Source organism: Neomonachus schauinslandi, chromosome 12 (assembly GCF_002201575.2).
Source record: "Neomonachus schauinslandi chromosome 12, ASM220157v2, whole genome shotgun sequence".
Taxonomy (NCBI): domain Eukaryota; kingdom Metazoa; phylum Chordata; class Mammalia; order Carnivora; family Phocidae; genus Neomonachus; species Neomonachus schauinslandi.
In genome coordinates, this window is record NC_058414.1 from 82,471,049 (window position 1) to 82,485,314 (window position 14,266).

Genomic DNA, 14,266 nt, shown 5'->3' on the forward strand with positions numbered 1-14,266 from the left:
GGGCTGCATATTAGATGATATTAAAGGCTTCTTATTAATTTCATTAGATATGATAATGGCATAATATGTACATATTTTTAAAGCCCAGTCAGTTGGAAATGCATTCTGAGGTATTTTTCTGAGCAATACACCTCATTTTCATATAAGGCATATTTACATGTGAAGCTGAGTTTGCCTTAATATACTCTGGGCAGGGGGTGGTATGTATGAAGAATAGGTAAAATAAGAGAATGACTGAAGTAGAGAAACTAACATGTGGGTTCTTTCTACTTTTATTTATCTATTAATTTACTTAGTTAATAACTTATTTATTTACTTATTTCTTATTTATTTTATTTAAGATTCTTTTAAGTAAAGCTCCATGCCCAGTGTGGAGCCCAATTGGGGCTTGAACTCACAACCCTGAGATCAAGACCTGAGCTGAAATCAAAGTCAGATGCTTAACCGACTGAGCCACCCAGGCGCCCCTAAGATTTTTAAGTAATCTCTACACCCAACATGGGGCTCGAACCTACAACCCCGAGATCAAGAGTTGTATCCTCTACAGACTGAGCCAGCCAGGTGCCCCCATTTCAAGTTTATTTATTTATTTTTTTGAATAATTTCTACATCCAACATGGGTCTCGAACTCGTGACCCCAACATCAAGAGTCACATGCTTTTCTGACTGAGCCAGCCAGGCGCGCCCAGGTTCTCTCCACGTTTACAACCCCACACGTCAACAGCCTCTAAAAGAGGGTGTTGCAATCCAGAAGCCCTTTCTTTTTGCTTAACTAATCAGGGCACAAAAGTGGCTACCAGCTGTGGCACAGCCTTGCCGTACCAAAGCCTCGTGCCCTACAGAACTCACCTGCTTGGAAGGTAACATCTGCTTCTCTGGCTTCTGCTGGGTCATCTGGGGCTTTGGCTTTTTGGGAGGGAGAGACTTCACTTTGCCTTTGTCCCGCAGCCTGAAATAAGAGGTCAGGTAAGTGTCACTCGGAGTCCTCCCTCTAACTGGCACCTCCGAGGCCAACTCAGCCACAGGATAAAATTCCTTATCTTACACTGGCTCTTTTCTAAGCCCAGGATAAGTCATTCTAAAAAGGGAAACTAACAGAATATCCTAAGGCTTAACATTTGTATACTCTTTTATTTCAGCTTAAAACCTCAAGGGATTCCCAAAAACCGTCATTTCTTTAACAAATATTTTGTAAAGATTGACTTTTGTTGATAGCATGAATCTGCTGCCTCAAACAGGATCTGCAAGATGAACTCAAGTAGGTGGGCCTCAGCTGACAGAGACAGCCCTCTGGGTGGGAGGAAGCTCTTCAGATGAGGAAAACAATGGCACAAAAGCTGCCCTAGGAGTTCCTCCGAGGCCCCCTCCGCTAGTCCTATTCCAGCCTCCAATTGTTCCAACAGTGGCATATCTGCCAGTATAGAGATGCTTGCACGTTAACCCTTTATGGGGACTGACACAGTGCTAAACGTACCTTTCATCCAAACAAAAGCCACAAAGAGGAAAAGGGCTAAGCAAAACCAAACCCTCTGAGAAGCCACCCGCTGTGCTATGCCACCATTCTGCATCTCACCTAATTTTGGGGCCTCGGTGTGAGGGAAGCACCAGGACCTTTCTTCTCTTCTTTCCATCAGGCAGCTCCACCTGCTCCACTTCAGCCTTGGTCTGGAACCCTGTCCACGAGGACGAACGCAGCTTCCCCTTCTGCTCCAGGGGGGCCTTGCTTTGTTCCTGTGTGTGGTTTTGAGTTGCTTTCCGTTGCTGGTCTTTTCCAAGTGCTGGTTGTTCCTGCTGGGGCTCACCATTTGCAGGCTTGGATTTCACTTTTTGCTGCATAAAACAAGAGACTGCCATCTAGTTTCTGGATGAAGTTTATTTGCTGGAAACACTCAGCAGAAAAGGAGGTTTACGTGAGCTTAGTGAAAGAAGGAGAAGTCTTCCCCTGAATAGTTAGAAATTATAGGAGAGTGAATACAAGTTTACAGGCCCTGACAAAGTAACAGATGGCTACCAGGTTGGGGGACACAAAACCACCACTTCCCTTTCCATATGCAGGAACAGGGGAAAGTACATGCACGCCCAAGACTCGAAAGCCAGTAGGAAGAAAGAAAAAAGAAAAACCAGTAGCATGGGGCAGTTACTAAACAAATGTGTGGTGGGAATCCCAGAGGGAGAAGAAAGAAAGGAACAGAAGAAATATTTGAAGTAATAAGAGAATTTACCAAACTTAGTGACAGACACTAAACATACTATTATTTAGTATTTAAGTATTCCTTTAGCAGGAAGCTCAGCCAAATACCGAACAGGAAATATACCAAAAACTCTCTACCCAGGCATATCATACCAAACTGTAGAAAATCAAAGACAAAAGTGAAGATCTGGAAAGAAGGGGTGGGGGGTGAGATAAGGAATACCTTACCTACAGAAAACAAAGATATTATTACACTGAATTTCTCTTCAGAAGCCATGTAAAAAAGAACAGAGAAATATTTAAGTTTTGGGGGGAAAAAGTCACCAACCTAGAATTCTGTATCCAGTACAATCAACCTTCAAAAGTGAAGGAGAAATAAAGACTTTCTCAGACAAACAAAATTAAAAGAATCTGTCACTAGGGGACCTATCTTGCAAGAAAGGCTAAGTGAATTTCTTCAGAGAAGGAAGATGACTGAGGTCAGAAACTCGAATCTACATAAAGAAAGGAAGAACACTAGAGAAGGAAAAATTGAAATGAAGACTAGGAAAAGATGCTATGAGAAGGAAGACAAAGTATGTTACGAATTTATGCTGCACTGTGGTAGAAGGAAAAAAAAGAGCCACATTAAATTAGTGTAATAATTGATACAACAAAGATCCATTATATGCCTGTAACGCGCCAGTCTCCGTTTCTAAGAAAAGGGTACAGAGGGAAAAAATAGTGTCTACCTTTGAGGACTCACGGACCAGTGGAGGATTAGAGACACACAAATAAGGCAAAGTGAAAAACTAAAGACCTTAAGGAAGTTCACGAAAGTACAAGTTATGATGTCTTACCTCTTTTGAGAAAGGTGGGAAAATGCTACTTGAGGAAGCACATTTGATCTGAATATGGAAACTGTGTAGAAGTATCCTTTAGTCCGGGAAAGGGGCACTTTTACACAGAGAGAGCAGTATGTACAAAAGTATAAGCAACAAATAAAGCCATCTGAATCGTTTTTTAAGCCTCTAGTTTCAGAATCACTCTGAAGCAATAGCTTAAGGCAGTAAGTCAGTCTCCACCTAGGACAACAAAGCTACCTCAAACAAGAACCAGATCCCAGATTTTCCTACCCAGGACCGCTGTATTAACCACTGAAACTGCTCTTCCATTGGCCAGGCCCATGGTACACACCACAAAGACTGCAGATGTTTGGTATATAAGCAAATTCAGGTATATTATCCATGAAAGCTGTAGCAGTTATGGTATCAAGAATACTCTGGCATTCTAGTCCTAGGGCAAGAGGGGTAAGAGAATGAGTACTGATTATGCGCTGACCAAGCACTGTGACCATTTAATCCTTATTGGTTATGTGAGGCAGATACTGGTAATCCTATTTTACAAACTAAACTGAAGCTGAGAGAGGTACTTAGCTTGCCATGGAACTCAGGGGTACGGCCTGAGTCTGAACATGAGTAACCGTGTTCCTGTTCTTTCCTTTACACCACACTAGATTAAAAACAATACTAAAACTATCAGGCAGCACGTTTCTGGAGCCATCTAAGAAGAAGGAAGAATTACGGAAGAGATAGCTGAAATCTACAGCAATGTAAAACTTTCATCTGGGCCATTACCTTTGACAGGCACGTCACCAAACACTGAACTGCTCTTACTTATTGCTAATAACATCAGCCTGATGCTCCTCTCTCCTTCCTTTCCCCTCTGTGGACCTATCACAAGAAAGGCCAGCAGAGAAGATGGCCTGGAGAGTTCTAGGGAACTAAGAGTAAAGGGTAACAACCTAATGAGGTAGAGACCTACTTCAAGGGTGCAGAACCACAAACTGAACAAAATAGGAGTTTAAATATAGCCTGAAAAAGACTGTTTTAACTGAACTATACACTTAAAAATAGTAAATTTTATGTTAGGTGTTATCTGACCACAATTTAAAAAAAAAAAAACAAGCAAAAACAGAAAAACATTTCAGTTCTATACCAGGCTGCGCTGAATCCTCAGTTCCTTTATTTTAAGTTTTCTTCGATCCTCCAAAGAGAACTCCACTATCGGTCTCTGTGTCAGAAGGAGAATGTCATTCAGTAGATTTCTTAAGTTTCTGAGTGCAGTGAGCTGAGCTGTCCCCCACCCCTGCCCCCTCTCTTGCTCACTTACTCTACTTAAAGGTAAGAGGCCATTCTGCACAAAGTCTATCCAATTTAGATTTCAATTCCTGCTAATCATCTTATCAGCTGAACCACTGCTCATTCCCTCCACGGACTGGCTACCCTTTCCCATCACACACAAGTCAGAGGACACTGGACATAAAGGAGAGAAACGGTTTTCTGCAAATGGCCCTCAAGGAACAGGTCCGCCCACAGGCTGAGGCTCACCTTCAGAGGCCCAAAGATCTCTGGATTGTTGTTGATGTGGCGTAGGGCTGTCAGGGCATGCTCGTGCTCCTGGAACTCTGCAAAGGCGTAGCCCAGGGACTGACCCTTAACGTTCCCATGCACTCCTTTGAGGTCTCGCATCACCCTACACTAAGAGTAGAATAAGAGAAAGAACGCATGATTACAGGATGAGAGCATGAACAGACTCCCTGCAAAATCAGGTGATTGCAACAGAAGCCTCATCCATATCACTGCCACAGCACTCATACTGGAGTAATACCTACCAATGTCTTATTAGAACACACCTACTGAAGGCATAAAACCAATTAAATAGACACTTTCTGGCTTTCTAAGAGTTTACAGAGATCCACAAAAACCTATAAATAAGCATGCAAATAAAATACCCCCCAATTATAATAGCCAACTGTGAATAATACATACAAGTTGAGAGGTATATGGTACTTTAAATGGTATAAGTTATCAGTGAGGATGAAGTGCTGTCCATAGATCTCATCACTGAAGAAGCCACTCAGAAAGGAAATTACTAAAGAAGAAAAAGAAGGCCTGATGGCTTTAGTTTAAGAAAGACATCGGGGGGCAGGGGGTGGGCGCCTGGGTGGCTCAGTCGGTTAAGCGGCTCTCTTCGGCTCGGGTCATAATCCTGGGGTCCTGGGATCGAGCCCCATGTCTGGCTCCCTGCTCAGCAGAGAGCCTGCTTCTCCCTCTCCCTCTGCCTCTGCCTCTGCCTGCCACTCTGCCTACCTGTGCTCTCTATCTGTCGAATAAATAAATACAGTCTTTAAAAAAAAAAAAAAGACAGACATTGAGGGGCTCAGTCGGTTAAGTATCCAACTCTTGATTTCACTTAGGTCAGGATTTCAGAGTCGTGAGGTCAAGCACTGAGTTGGGCTCCCCACTCAGCAGGGAGTCTGCTTCTCTCCCTCTCCTTCTTCTCTCTCTCTTTCTCAAACAAACAAATAAATCTTTTTGTTTGTTTTTGCTTTAGGCAAATTTTATTTTATTTTATTTTTATTTATTTGTTTTTTATTATATTATGTTAATCGCCATACATTACATCATTAGTTTTTGATGTAGTGTTCCAATAAATAAATCTTTAAGAAAGACATTCAGGCATGGGGAAGGGCCTGCCTGACATAGCCTCAGGAGTATAGGAAGAAGCTTCAGCTGGCTTTGCTCAGAGTTCAGACCTTCTCTGGCATGATTTTTCCTTAAATCCTTAAACTGAATATAATAGGCATCCTGGGGCATCGAGGATACCATACCATAGTAGCATATCTTGGAAAAACTGATTGGTTACATGCTATTACTCCTGGAAGCTGTACTTCTGATGTAATGGAGACATCTAAGTATTAGGACACCTGGATGCTGCATGTGGTATACTTCTGGTGCCTACACTGTCCCTACAACTGTGCCAGGTACTGTAGGGAAGTTAAGAAAAGCTTAAAGTGAGGTTCCTGTCCTCAAGAAGCTTATGATCCTGCTGAGATACTATACCTACACATATTAAAGAATTCAAGAGAAAATTCAAGGGGCGCTGGGGTGGTGTAGTCAGTTAAGCGTCCAACTCTTGGTTTCAGCTCAAGTCAGGATCTCAGGGTAGTGACATCGAGCCCTGCATGGGGCTCCATGCTCAGCGTGGAGTCTGCTTGAGATTCTTGCTCTCCCTTTCCCTCTGCCCCTCCTGCTCGTGCTCTTTCTCTCTCAAATAAATAAATAAATCTTTAAAAAAAAAAATCCCCTTAAAATGACAATAGAGTTTTAAAATAAACAAATAAATAAATAAATAAACAAAATAAAAAATTCAACACAATGCAAATATTGTAAAACACATGAATTTCCCTAACGGGGGGTGCCTGGGTGGCTCAGTTGTTAAGCATCTGCCTTTGGCTCAGGTCATGATCCCAGGGTCCTGGGATCGAGCCCTGGTTTGGGCTCCCTGCTCTGCGGAGAGTCTGCTTCTCCCTTTCTGTCTCCCTCTGCTACTCACCCTGCTTGTGCTCTCTCGCTTGTTCTCACTCTCAAATAAATAAAAGCTTTAAAAAACAGATTTTCCCTAACTGATGATAGGTCTTCAATGTACAGGCACTTACTAAGTGTTGTGGATGCTGATACGAGAAATTACACAACTGACCTCTACGCCAGTAACACTTTGAACAGTTTTACTGAGAGCGGTGTCAGATATGTGCTGATACGTTCACATTCTCCCATGTAATTCCCCAAATACCAATGCCATACATTTTGAAGAGATTTTCCAGGATTAGGAAAACAGTTTACAGTCACAAATCAGAGCAAAGTAGATTTATAATATGGGCTGTGTTACTTATTCAATAAATACAGATTGAGAGATTACTGTGTTGCAGGTACTCTGCCAAGACCTGGGAGCAATGACAGACCTCCTCTCCGAGAGCTCATTCTGGTCGGGAGAAATGACTGTCAGACAATGACAGGACGGTGTAACAGTAAGTGCCGTGACAAAGGCTTGCAGAGGGTGGGGCAGAGGAGAAGTCTCTGTACTCACACGGCGGTTTAATCAAATCTCGGTGCGAATCCAGTGTTTGTCTAATACAACTACAACTGCTGAAGACCTGCATGGCTCTCTGTGCTTACCACACAGCACTTTCCATACAGTAAGAGCCTAGATGGCACTAAAATGTTCTTCTAAAGAGCAAATTACACAGATTGTTTTCTCTGCAGGAAAATTAACATTACAGCACCTACTATGATGCTGAGCACACAGCAAGCATTCAAATTAATTCATGAGGGCAGACACTTCCTCACATTCTGCTGCAATTTGGACAATGCGTGTGAAAGGCAGTTCTAAGAAGAGAAAACAAACAAACAAACATGAAAACTGCCAAACTCAGCCTCATCTGTTGACAATGCACCCAAAAGAAACTGTCAATCTACTAGCACCACAGTCTGAAATAAACGCTCAATGTGATCCAAGATGAGTACCAAACTTCAGAGTGGGCAGGGCCAATTCTCACCTCCTTGAGGCGCACCCCCTTCTCCCCTCGGGTGGCACTCAGCAGCAGCTTTCTGAGCTTTTTGTCGTCCACACCCTTTGGGAGGTTGTGCAGGCAGAGCCTGGTCTGGGACACAAAGATATTCTGGTCCTTGAGTTTCTGATGCTTCAGCAGCTCAAACTGAAAGAACAACAAATTGTTAATACAATCCACCCTTTAAAATTGCAGGTTCATAATTCTCCAAAAGGAAAGAACTGTGACCACCACCCCCCATCCAATAACCACACATATGGACAAAAGGAGGGAAATCACCCACCTTCAGCCTTATGATGCCTAGCACAGGGAAAGAAAGGTTCAAAGAGGCAAGATGGTGAATAATTGGTAAGATCATGGGCTCTAGATTCAGACTAAATTGGAAATCCATCCCTAACTGGAGAAGTTACATGAAATTTTTTAAGCCTCAGTTTTTCCCCTCTACAAAGTGGAACTGTAGGTCAAAATACCAATCTCTCAGCACTGATGTAAGGCTGAAACGAGGTAATATACAAAAAAAAAAAAAAAAAAATCCCAAACTCAAAACCCGGCCCAAAGCAAATAATAAATAATATTGTGCTTACCATCTATGCCTAGTCCTTATCTGCCCACCAATTCAAGCTAATTATCTAGTCCTTCCAAAAGGAAATGGAATTTGTTTAAAGAATACTTGATAGAATGTTGTCTCAACTCTGCCACCTTGAGGCAAAAGACAGTCCATGACCACAGAAATGAATTTAGCTTCTGGAGCATTGGACTCAACTATGCTGCACAAAACACTAGTCCCAGGGCAACGTCTGCTAAAGTGAGAGGGTAACATTCTTCTCACAGTGTGTTTTTTAAAAATCAGGTTGGTAGAAAAAAGTTTAAATTAAATTTTTTCTTTTACCAAGTCTTATTTCTGCTGTTCCTTATCTGGTAAAGGTACTAACAAATCACAAAATAAAGATACTCTGGAAATGAATATTAAAGGGTTATTTGAAGAGGCTCTCATGCCCGAGCTCAACAGTATGATTTTTCTCCCAGGAAAAGCTGTGCCTGTTGTGAATTATAATGCATATAATCTGAGCTTTTTGCTAGAAAAGTTTGTTCTAAGGGAAAATTAAAATGTGTCACTACCATGTTGTGATCAGAAAGGGGCATACAATGCCCGCCAAATACCATGATTTCCAGATGCTCACTACCAAAAAAAGTTGTGAACACGAGAGTAGAAACTGTATACAGGAAAAACACACTGCCTCTTGGTGTCATTATATTCTCATCTCTCTTCTTCATCTTCTGTACCTTCAAGCTCCAAAGCTCATTCTCTTCATGGTCATGCCTCTTTATCATTCTAGGCTGGCTTATTTGAAAGTAGGCTACTTGGGCTAAAGTTAAAATTATTTTGAATGAACACTACTAAGCAGCAAAGAAACTCAATGATATCAGTTATTAGTGGAAACTCCCATGACATGGAGTTTTCCTAAGATGATTTTACAATCTGGACATAGCCCCCTACCAAAAAAGGACATCTTAACTCTTCCTCCTAAGACCCACATCTACCTCCTTCCCTACTAACTACAGCCCATTCTGATCTTCCTTTCTTAGGTTATTCTGCCTTTACACTGACACCTAATTATATATAGCCTTAGCCTCTAAGTGCCTATCGCATTTTGTAGAAGCATACTATTTGGCAAACATTTACTGCTGAGCATTGGGAAGTTAAAGAATAAGACCCAGTCCTTATAATGGCATACAACGCTCACATAATATGATGTACAATGTTGGGTTATTTGCTGTTTTACCCGTGTGCTTCCCTCTAACAAGACTGTAAGCAAGCAGGGTCTATGACTGATGCTTGGCTCTCTGACAGGCACCTCCAGCATTGAATAGCTATTATTTATTGATTTATAATAAGTCATGCAGAACTTGAAGGCTGGTGCCTAATCTACCCACCCTTTCTCTTTTGGCCATATCAGCAGCGCTCACACCCTCAGCAGCCTTAGTCCCAGCACGAATCACTGCAAAAAGAGGGAAAAAGGCCAAGACATCAGCAAGGGAATTTTCACTGAGCAATAAGAGGAATGTGATTTGAATGATGCAAGCTCTTTGTACAGGGCCCAGAGGACTATGCTGGCCAGGACATAGTGGCATTTGGGTAGGTCCAGAAATAGGCTACAGGGCTAAGTTCTCAGCTCTGTGCTGCTCTCAAGGACTAAAACTGAACATTTTGTGAATTTGTTCCTCTTCTCCTTCCCTCCCCTCAAAAAGCTTCATGTGCGTATGCCCAACATCAGATGGAAAGGCCTAGAAGAAGTTCCGAAAACAAGTACATTTTAGGTATTTGGGATACAAAAATGCTCCACCTATACCCTGCCCTTGGAATTTTAGTGTTCCTCGAGTACTTGGGGGTCAGTACTAGGCAGTGAGTTAAGCCAACCTGAAAACAGCCACCTGGCCAAACAGAGGCCTAGAACCAAAGGCTAAGGGCCTTACACCACCAGTCTGGGCTGTGCGGCTGTGCAGCAGGTAGGCTGACAAATACTGTATGACCTAGAGGAAGGGATTCTTCGGTTTGGTTTTGTTTTTTAATTGAAGCTAATTTCTGATTATCTTTCTGACATTAAGGGAAAGGTACTGGGTGCACATTTTAAATCTATGAATAATTCAGAAGGGTAATTTTAGTCATAATTTTCAACTCCTTCAGAAAAACTATCAGAAATCATGACAAGAAGCAAAGGTAATTTGAACTTTTCCTCCCTCTTTGCCCTGCTAATCCTCTGACCTAAAGGTCTCAAGGCAAGCAGGCAGAAAGGAGAATGGGACTGGTTAACCGACAAACTGAGTGAAGGCTTCCTAACAGAAAGACCCATCTGCTCGAGTGGAATAATAATGTAACGCTGTTGAAGAGGACATGTGGGTTTTGAATGTGAAACATGCCCCCAGACATAACGTTGCTGGTCACTGTCATGGCACAGGGCCCGCAGGTCAGAAGCCGGGCTCACCCCCCCTTCCACTACTCACAGCCTTCTCGGGCCAGGTAGAGGCTCCGGGTCCCAGTAGGCTTCTTCACCTTCTTTGTCTGCAGCTTTGCAGCCTCATCACGGGTCACTGCCAAGTCGACCCTGAGCTGCCGGCCATCCAGTTTAAGCCCACCACCCTGTAACAGATTGCAACCCTCTCCCTTAAAATTCACAATGAGTAGAGACAAAGCCCCCAACAAGGAATGCCAAGGAAAGGGAAAACAGCAAATCCCAATTATGCTATGGAACCCAACCCACAGGATGTTTTAGCCCAGGTGGCTGCACGTGGACTACTGAGCCTAACATCTAGTATAGCTGTGCAAAAGACCATGTGTATACTGAGGGCAATTGGTAGCAATTTATTTTATGGGAATTGATTAGGCCCAAAGTAGGCCCAAATTGAGGAAAATTGATGTATATAGAGCCAATTTTATTAAATTCTAAAGAAAGCTAATGAAATGGTAGTATAAACTCTACTTAAGAGAATTTAAGAGATAATGACAATACAGGGTAACTTATCTCAAAACACTATATATACTTGCTTATAGAATACACAGAAAAATCCATCACCCATACATTTTTTCTCATTGACTCCACTTTACAGATGACCTTAATCCCTTCTTGTCCCAACCTTTCATGTCATCAGCCTATGACTGAGGCTGACATACAGTGATTAATAAACATTAGATATATTATTATACCTGCTTCCTCACTTATAAAATAGGTATAATAATTGATCTTTTTTAAGTACACTCCATGCCCAGTGTGGAGCCCAACACGGGGTTTGAACTCACAACCCTGGAGATTGAGACCTGAGCTGAAGTCAAGAGTCAGACCCTCAACCGACTAAGCTACCCAGGCACTCCAATAGGTATAATAATTGTAATTACCTTACATACCCCTGCAGAACTGACATAAGGATTAAATAAGGTAATACATGTAAAGCTGAGTGCCTAACACACACCAAGTGCTCAATAAGTGTTAGCTTTATTATTATTATATTATTGACAGTACTAAAAAGCCGGGCATAAACAGCAGATGCTGGTGTTCGGAGCCACTATGCCCTAAGTTAAGGGGTAAAAGAAATGTCCTCCTTACCTCAATCTCTGGAGAAGCAGCTTCAAGGCATTTCTGAGCTGCTTCTTGAGTCATGAACTGGGCAAATGCACAACCTGCACAGAGAAACAAAATTAAGTGAGATGCCCAACCCCTATGGCCCACCAGGATGCCAAAGATGACGCTACAAATGGCAGGCTGACACAGAGTGGAAGGGGGAGCAGCGTCCTTCTGTTAGGGGCTAGGAGACAGGCACTGTGCCAGGCACTGAAGGTTCAAAGATAGATGGGACATGTGCTTACAATGAAATTTTACTATTACTTCATCTTTTCCAATGCTTCTTAGAACTTTAGTCTCATCGTTGCTCTCCTTAGTAAGAAAAAGCCACAAGATATGGTAGAGAAATTCCACTTAAATCAGCATTATTTACTGGCTTGCCTTGTAGAGGACTAAAAAATGAGGCAGGAACCACCTAACCTGAAATTAATTACAGATCTCACTGTCCTCAAAGGCACTTGGGAGACATCAGATATGGGCGGACTGGCCTCTTGCAATCAAAGTCCCTGGCCTCTATCACATGAATACAGCAGTGAACCAGAAAGCCATAAGCTCAATTCTTGACTCATACCCTCAAATTTGCACAGGCTCACCTATCACTGGTTAGATGCAGAGCCAATCAATACATCCTAATTTCTGCTATTGATAAAAAGCAGTTTTTATCAGCAAAGAAAAAAAGTTCACCTTACAGTAGACTCCAAAAAAGAAATACAAGTGTCATACTATTTTGTTAGTATTCCTTTATACAAATTTAAATATTCCCTCATATATGAAAAAAATGTCATATTTCCTAGAGCTACTGGGACATTGACTGATCTTTTGTCCTCTAAAAGAATGAATGGCAGCAGACTGAGACAACACACGTGGCAGGCCAACCCAAGAGTCACCATCTAGGTGAGGTCCTTCCTGCCTCCTTCAGGCAGGGCCAAATGCCCCACCCACCAAGCCTCCAATCACATCTCTCTTTTTACAGCTCTGGTCAGGTGGCATCTTACCAAACAGAAGGAATGCCTCAGGAGTAAGGGCCATGTTTCTAGGCTGCTAGCACCTATCATAGTGCCTGGCATTAATAGATACTCAATAGGAAGAAACAAACAATATAGAAAGAAAGGGAGGAAGATGGGGGAAATATGTTCTAACTGACAAATTAGCTTATTCATCCAATATGAAGAAAAAAGGTACTTCTCTCTGAATGGGTAAGAATTTTAACACTGGAAATGCCTAGGTCAGTATTGGGTTTAGTCTTAACACTTCCCTAAAAGTCTACAGATAATTTTTAGCTCTCCTAGACAGCGAAATAGCATGCTGACAGGGATAAATGCTAGGAGGCGGCCAAGGCTGTGTGAGTACGCAAAAAAATTTAATAAGAGCTAGAAAAAGACAATGTATTTGGGACACCTGGGTGGCTCAGTCCGTTGAGCATCTGCCTTCAGCTCAGGTCATGATCCCAGGGTCCTGGGACGGAGTCCCGCATTGGGCTCCTTGCTCGGCAGGGAGCCTGCCTCTCCCTCTGCCTGCAGCTCACTTTCTCTCTCTTCCTCTCTCTCTGACAAATAAATAAATAAAATCTTGTGCTCACTCTCTCTCTCTTCCTCTCTCTCTGACAAATAAATAAATAAAATCTTTAAAAAATAATAAAACTATGCTTATTAAAATCATTAACTCTAAGCTAATATTAATAGATCAAGAAAGAGACTGAGCAAGTCAACTATTGACTACATTCTGAAAATACCAACCCAACAGACTACTGCACTCAAAAAGAAACAAAAGATATCAAAGTAATGCAATATCCTATAGTACTAGGAACATTCTATGCAATTCTAGTTGCCCATTTTTAGAAAAATATACTGGAAATGCAGAAGGTCCAAGAAGTATAGTTGAGTATTAGAGTTGAAGACACATTAAGTGATTATTCCAGTTGAACCTACTCATTTTACAGATAAGAAACTGAAGCCTGAAGTGGTTAAACAATTTGCCAAAATCACCCAGCTGGTCTATGGCTCAGCTACAATTAGATCCCTAATATCCAGGAAGCAGTTCAGCTTTCTTTCCATCATACTGACCTACTTATATCTTTTTGGCTAAGGAAAAACCAAAAATGATCAGGTCTCATCAATTTGGAAAGTATGGTTTAGAACAGAGGTTCTTAACCCTTGAATAGATTCCAGAAAGCCCACAAACCCTCAGAAGTGGCATTTTTCTGGAGAGAGGGTTCATAGCTTTTGCTAGATCTCAAAGGAAGCAAGAACCAGAATGAATTAAGAATTCACTGCTTTAGGAGAATGACTGCAGTTGATGAAATCAAAGATTATGAATAGACTGAAAAGATGCTGCTCCCCTAAACAACAATACACTAGAATGAACTGGGGCCAATCCTTAAAAGTTCAAAAGAAATAGCTTTAGGGAAAAAAATCTAAGGCAGCAGTCCTGCTATATACAGCTTTCCTTCTGACTGTTGCCACTGCAACAAAATTTCTGTTAGCTTCCATCTCTAACAAAAGCAACTGAAAAAGATCCCAGTAATTTCAAGCAATGTGGAATGATTAATAACCATGAGATGCTATCACATTT

The 14,266-nt window shown here is 41.9% G+C and overlaps 1 protein-coding gene across 2 annotated transcripts in view; it reads right to left on the bottom strand.

Annotated features, from left to right (window-relative positions):
- RBM28 (RNA binding motif protein 28) overlaps positions 1-14,266 on the bottom strand; it is a 30,548-nt gene that overhangs the window by 2,487 nt on the left and 13,795 nt on the right. For both annotated transcript variants that reach the window (XM_044920060.1, XM_021699356.1), the window contains 8 exons: positions 11,681-11,754; positions 10,584-10,719; positions 9,516-9,580; positions 7,569-7,727; positions 4,561-4,710; positions 4,169-4,243; positions 1,574-1,830; positions 850-949 (listed from right to left, as the gene is read on the bottom strand). In XM_044920060.1, coding sequence (XP_044775995.1) covers positions 850-949; positions 1,574-1,830; positions 4,169-4,243; positions 4,561-4,710; positions 7,569-7,727; positions 9,516-9,580; positions 10,584-10,719; positions 11,681-11,754 — 1,016 coding nt within the window. The remainder of the gene's footprint in view (positions 1-849; positions 950-1,573; positions 1,831-4,168; positions 4,244-4,560; positions 4,711-7,568; positions 7,728-9,515; positions 9,581-10,583; positions 10,720-11,680; positions 11,755-14,266) is intronic.